Here is a 6,974-nt window from a genome sequence, read left to right on the forward strand (position 1 = left end):
GTTTGGTAGATTTGTACTACATTTTACTCTGTCCCGACGTCTAGTCGCTAAAAATATGTCAGGGTTGTCACAAAACCATTCTCTAAGATGTTAATTTCTCACTAATTTGATAACACTAAGCAATAAAATAGTGTTATGGCATGAGAACTCAAAAACAAGTGCTACTAATTTCTTCTACGTAACGTGCGTAAATACGAGCACCGGTATGCAAGCGAGCGAACCGGTACGCCGTGGTCAGGAGGGATAATCAAGAAAAGTAAGTAAGGTAAGTAACAGGAAAAAATCATATTGGGTTTGCGGAATTTGCTTTGTAGCAAGTACCTACGTGACATTGAGGTAAAAGTGACATCCACAACCGTGCAGTTTCAATCTATTTTGAATGTGTTTATAGGACCAAAATACTTGATAATATATCCGTAGTTTCCATTTTAAAATAAATAAAATTGTAACTGTATTGTATATATATTGTACAAAATTACGTAGGTGACATTAAACTATTAATATAACAATTATTTCTCATAACTACTATAGGAAGTATGGAGTTGCATGTTGCGGAGGGACGTCTCGTTCGCTGACAGCTCGGAAAATTTTTGCGTTTCTATCATCCACAGTTTTAAATTCCATTATCGATGCGACGTTTCCACATCGATAGCAATAGTTGGGTGCCGACCAAACTGTCACTAATCTTTTGTCAAACATATATTTGTAACCTGAAAAATAAAACAGATGGCAGGCATGAGGCATAGGCAATGAAATGTTTCTCGCTAACAAAAGAGCAATGATACAGTCCCTGTTCACGAGATTACAGAAATCATTTCCCATTTATATGAACCCATGGTATTATAATATACGTCATCAGTTGCGATGACTGTTCTGATGATGTGATCAAGATAAAACTTTAGTTTTAATAGGAGTAGAAATATTTTAGTTTGGTAAAACAATATTGGTAACTTATATAGCGAAATATATTATATAACGAGTGGTTAGCGACCCCACGTACTAAGCTAGAGGTCCCGGGTTCTAATCTCGATAGGTGCGAACATTTATATTATGATGAATATGGATGTTTGTTTCCGAGTCATGGATGTTTATGTGTATGTTTAAGAAAGTAATCGATGCCTAATTTGGGGTAAGATAATTTGTGTGTGTCAATATTATTATTCAAAAAAAAAATTTGGAGCGAGCTTGTCGTTCAAATGTCTTTGAAGCGCGGCTCCGATTCAGGTAACGTTATACGGAATGATAGGAGAATACTAATCTAGAGCAAAGCTTGGATAGGATCGGAGCTTAACGTGAACATATTTTGGAATAACGTGAATGACATTGCCGTACTGTTGACTCTTTTAGAAACAATCATCCGTTCGGAATGAATGGATTTTTTTGCTTAGATCATTTATACATATAGATAGACTACAGCTGTGAAAACGTCGAAAAAAATTCTGTTAAGAGTTAACCTCTGATTTGATCAATACACGCACATTAACACAAAGTGTCATACAAATCGCGAGTGTAAGACGTAGTTCATCACGCAAACTAAATTATTGAACCTGGCCTGTGTTTATCGGTTCTCTAGCAGCAAGAGCCCCTATCTAGATGTATAAATTATCTGTGTTTTTTTTGTTATAGTTTGGAGTTGTCTTGAGAAAATTACAAAATGGAAGTACTTAGAAAAAATATCTAAATTTCTATTATATTACAAACTTTATTCATTTCATGTATATATATTTGTGTGATCTTTCACATTAATAAATCACCTAAACATTATTTTTAAAACATACAAACCTTCATTGACAAGCTGATGAGCTCTGCATATCAAATTAAGATTATTAAATTTCATGAAGAGTTCAGTTACATATCTCCCAAACAGCCATCCAGCTCCTCGCGGACTTATAGCCCTAAAAGAAAAAATATTTCAATATAACCTCATTTGTTTACAAAATTACGTATGATGAAAGGAAAAATTGAGATTTTACGAATAACTTTCAATACATTTATTGCCTTTTGGACCTATTGGTTAGGTTTTAGCTTATGATCTACAGTTTGATTGTTTAGCCTTTTTCAGTGGGATGATAAGTCCCATGTGATGTTGGTCAATTATATAAAAATGTCCGATACAATATTATACTTCTATTAATACAACATAATATTTTATATTTTATAGCACTATTAAGCAACAATTTTGGTAAAGATTAACTTAAAACACTCCCAAGTCATCTATCAGAAAACATTGAATTCAAAGTGTAGTCAAACTGCCATACCATGCCTTAATTTTGTTTGCAAATTTCTACAAACAAAATTAAGGCACTTAAATGAACACTTATGCTTTAGTTATCACAGACAAAAAAAAACTACATAATATACTGCTTGTGATGAAAGCTTTAAAAGTGAAACAAACAAATACAATGTTTGCCATCGGAAGGTAATAATTGGTGTCTGGAGTAGTATAGACAAAATTTTACTGACTTTGAACCATCTGAAGTATGCCAGTGCAAAACTTAGACCTAAACCAACCTTAAATTGAGGAAAATCCCCCTCAATACTTTTACCTGTCCATAATGCCTTTCTACGCACATAATATACGGACATATCATTCTAAATAGGGTTCTAAATTCAACTTTTGTAACCTGAACTGAATAAATGTCTTACATTGCTGCTATATTTTATTTATTGAGCAAGAATATTTTAAACGACTGCAGTAAATGCGGCAATGTATACATATAGCGGTTGAAGCTAGAATAATACTGTAATACAGTGTAATTTTTTTTAATGAAAATAAGGGATGTGACGACCTTCATGCTGATGGTAATTGCAATGTAGTGCTGCTCAGGATTCTTGAAAAACCCAAAAATTCTGAGTGGCACTACAATTGCGCTCGTCATCTTAAGACATAAGATGTTAAGTCTCATTTGCCCAGCAATATCACTACCTGCGGCACCCTTCAGACCGAAACACAGTAATGTAATTTGTGTCATGTTCCATGTTTGTTTTTATACAACATGTTTTGTCTTTATGTATAGAACATCATTGCCTGTACACTATATTATTTTATGTGGTTACCTACATTAAACTTTCAAGTGCTTCTTACCATTCATCAACATCCTCATCATCAGTTGGATCAGACCACAGTAAATCACAAAATGCGCCTTTATGTGGTATTTGTTGGTTCCTGTCAATACAGCGAATCTGATCTAGCATGGCAATCTCGGGTGAAAGGCCACCATGGACACAGAAGACTGTTTCATCTATTAACTTAAAGATAAAAACAAATTAGTGTTGGTATATTTTTTCAAATTCAAATATTTTTATTCAAAATAGGATGTGACATCACTGAAAGTCAAAAACTACCACCCATTCCAAAATGAATGCCTCAGACCTGAGAAGAATGGGCGCAACAAACTCAGCGGGCTTTTTTTTTTCATCGAATAAATATGTTTACAAAGTAATATTGTACAATTAAACTTATTATTTAACAGCCTGAGGGCAGTCACTCCATTCCCAATCTACCACAGATTGGGAATGGAGTGAATGAGTGATCATTAAGAAAGTCATTTATGTTATAGTAACCTTTACCAAACAAACATTTTTTAACAATTCTTTTGAATAAAGTTATACTTTTGTTTTGAACATTTTCTAGGATCTTGTTGTAAAAGCATATACATCGCCCCACAAAAGACTTACTAACTCGACTTAGCCGAGTAGTAGGCATCATAAGTTTATGTCTGTTCCTGGTGTTAACATTATGATTATGACAGTTTCTGGCAAATTCACTTATGTGCCTATGAACATACATTATATTATCAAGAATATATTGAGAAGCAACAGTCAAGATGTTAATTTCTTTAAATTTTGCTCTCAATGATTCTTTAGGACCTAGGTTATAAATATTCTCTTCTGCAGCACAAATATTGTATTAATATCGGCAGTGTTGCCCCATAGCAATATAACATAGGAGATAATACTATGGAAATAACTAAAGTATACTAGTCGCGCCGTATCTATGTCAGTTAATTGTCTAATCTTTTTAACCCCGTATGCTGCAGAACTAAGTCTGTTCGCCAATTCTGCAATATGGGGGCCCCACTGTAATTTGGAATCTAGAGTTATGCCAAGAAATATAGCAGATTCCACCGGTTCTATCACCTCTCCGTTTAACAAAACATTTGCATTTACATTTTTGACATTTGGTACTGTAAATTTAATGTATTTAGTTTTCTTGCTATTTAACAAGATATAGATCTTAATACATAATTTTATTTCAGTAATAATGCCACAAATGAGTATTTTTATGTATATATTGCTTAAATTTTTGAAATAGTTACTTATTATTACAAAATCTCACAAGCAACAAGACTCTTAATTCCATTAATTACAAAAGGTGCTCTGGGGGGGGGCTCAAGCCAAATCTTTCCAAATCTCACTTAGGGGGCACAGGGGGTCTTGGCAAATATCATATAATTATTTTTCTAGCAGAAAACAGTGTAAACATGTAATAAGTCTCCATGGACTGAAATAGAAGAAATCTTTTCTTAATTTTTAATTATGTAAATATTCGAAATACTAGTCTTTACTTTTCAATAAAAGTAAAAGAACAAGTTGAATTTTTTTTTCACAATATATAAATATATATTGTAGCAGAAAAAAATACATCTTCAAATGATGGAATTAGAGAAAACAATTATTTTTAATGATGGAAATATAACTATTTTTATCAGATTCAAGACCAAATTAAACCAAGCTAGCCTTAATTTCGTTAAGGAGATTTCTAGCTAACATTTCTAACGTCAAATTTCTAGTGCCAATATCAGTATTTTATAAGGTAAATTTTAACATTACCAAGGGATTTGGCAATATTTATAGTTGGAGGTAGAAATTGAACATTTAATGTGTATTTTGTAATACTTACAGCTGCAACAGCTAAGAGGTCAAAAACTCTGCAACAGTCTTTCCAAGCATTTGCATTTCCATATTTATTAAGACATTCATCATAAAATCCATAGACCTTTGTTATTTGGCATGTTTCATGATTTCCTCTTAACAAAATTATCCTGGAAATAATGTAAATTTTAATAAAGTAGAAGTATTTAAAGTCAAAGTAAAGTATTTCTAGTCAAAACAGTACAGCAAAACATGGAAAGATTTTTTTTAAAGAAAAGGTTGATAGATAAGGTATCAAATAAAAATATAAGATAAAGAAGGACATAAAACAAGGAGATCAAGAGTAATAGCTGGAGTCATATGATCACATCATGGTATCCGAGGGACGCAAAATGAAAAAGAGGCAGATGGATGAATGAAATGAAAAAGCCTTTGAAATAGTACTCTGAACTCGATCAACAGCTGACAAAATTATTGTGGAAGAAACAGGGAGAGGCCATGCCCCAGCAGTAGGATAAAATATAACTAGAATTTGAATTAGACTAAAAGTCTTGTATAGGTAATTTAAAGTAGTTTAAGGCTTAAATAAATAAAAGTATTTAAAAATGCAAGAGAAACAATTTTTTTCTCAAACATGCTTGGAAATTTGAGCATAATTATGATAACCTTCTTCGTGATAAATTAAAATTGCTGTTCTAGCCAATCACATGCAAGCAGTAGCCTGCAAAAGTTTGATGAAAATCCATATAATATCTTTTGTTACATTTGCTTACCTGCCATATTATATAGTTTTCCTTATCTGAAGGAGGTACCTTATCAAAGGTGTAATTTAACTTTCAAACTGTCTTGCAAATAGAAAATTGTTTATTGAAATAAAAACAAATAACAAGGGAAAATTATTATTGCAATTGTATTTAACAAAATGAATTCAAGTGGACACCACCTCAATTTCAAGAGGTGGCAAGAGCCATTTAGTTTTAAATTCCACATGTTATTTGAGAAAAGTACTATAGAAGCCTTTGCCACAACTAGGCATTGATGGACATATATATTTATACTTATCTTTTTAGTTATAACATACATTACCTGTCAGGATATCTAGCTTTTAATGCCATAAGTAATGTTAATGTTTCTAAACTGTAGTATCCTCTATCAACAAAATCTCCCATAAAAATATACATAGTGTCTGGCACCTGACCACCAATATTAAATAATTCTTCCAGGTCATAGAACTGAAAAAGTTAATATTATTACAATAAGGATGAAGATTATCATTAAGTCTTATCAAAACATTTTAAAGTACAGTATTCAGTGAATTGCTTATATGATTAAAATACAAAAGTCTTTGTTAATTGAGTAATTTTGAAATTGCCAAATGTCTCACCATTAATGTGTGTTTTATTATCCAAAACATTTTTCCCAAAAAGTTAGAAAATATTATTATGTTTATGTTCTTTTAATTTTCAAATTTCAGTTAACAACATACATACCTCTGCCTCCCAAAGAGCTTGTCCCTTTAGTAGCAAGGTGTGCAAATATCATGGACCTCAATCTGCTGAGGGTATGACATAACCAATAAAATGTTAGGTATATGTTTAAAAATTAAGTAAATTATATATGTTACCTGGCCATGGATATCACCACATACGGTAACAGGTGTTTGTACCGGTTGAACATTTGGTTCTTCTAGGAGTAAATCACACACTATATTGCATAGTTCTCTAAGATCATCTTCAGGTAGATATTTGCATTTTTTGGCTATTTCAATCCATTTGTCTAAATCAGCAATCATTCTTCTACACTGTCTTTTTAATAAGAAAAAATATTAATTCTTTATGCAGCAAATACTATTATAAATACAGTTACAATCAATTCACTTCCTAGAAATAATATTATTATTATTAGGTACGTCACTTACGCTCACAGAGTACCTTATTTTAAAACTGAAACTTACGCTTTAGCAAGTATGAGTGTAACTCGGAAACAACTTAACAAAAACTAGTACGATATACGAATTCTACTGTAAATTGTAATACTTTGAGAACAATAACGTTAAAGAGTTGTACTATATATAGATATATTCTTTGACAATAACCAAT

At 31.9% G+C, this 6,974-nt stretch overlaps 1 protein-coding gene across 3 annotated transcripts; it reads right to left on the minus strand.

Moving 5' to 3' along the window:
- Positions 1-443: 443 nt before the first annotated feature.
- On the minus strand, positions 444-6,974 carry LOC126971854 (serine/threonine-protein phosphatase 6 catalytic subunit). 3 transcript variants are annotated; one of them, XM_050818362.1, is made up of 7 exons: positions 6,830-6,974; positions 6,500-6,676; positions 5,962-6,107; positions 4,904-5,045; positions 3,086-3,249; positions 1,783-1,895; positions 444-710 (listed from the first exon to the last, which is right to left on the minus strand). In XM_050818362.1, the coding sequence occupies exons 2-7, from the start codon at positions 6,665-6,667 to the stop codon at positions 526-528; spliced, it is 918 nt and encodes a 305-aa protein (XP_050674319.1). In that variant the 5' UTR covers positions 6,668-6,676; positions 6,830-6,974; the 3' UTR covers positions 444-525. The 3 variants fall into 3 exon arrangements, with proteins under 3 accessions (XP_050674319.1, XP_050674320.1, XP_050674318.1); XM_050818363.1 differs by having other exon boundaries at positions 6,500-6,680; positions 6,830-6,952; XM_050818361.1 differs by having other exon boundaries at positions 6,500-6,755; positions 6,830-6,937.

Source organism: Leptidea sinapis, chromosome 24, assembly GCF_905404315.1.
Source record: "Leptidea sinapis chromosome 24, ilLepSina1.1, whole genome shotgun sequence".
In the NCBI taxonomy this organism is placed as follows: domain Eukaryota; kingdom Metazoa; phylum Arthropoda; class Insecta; order Lepidoptera; family Pieridae; genus Leptidea; species Leptidea sinapis.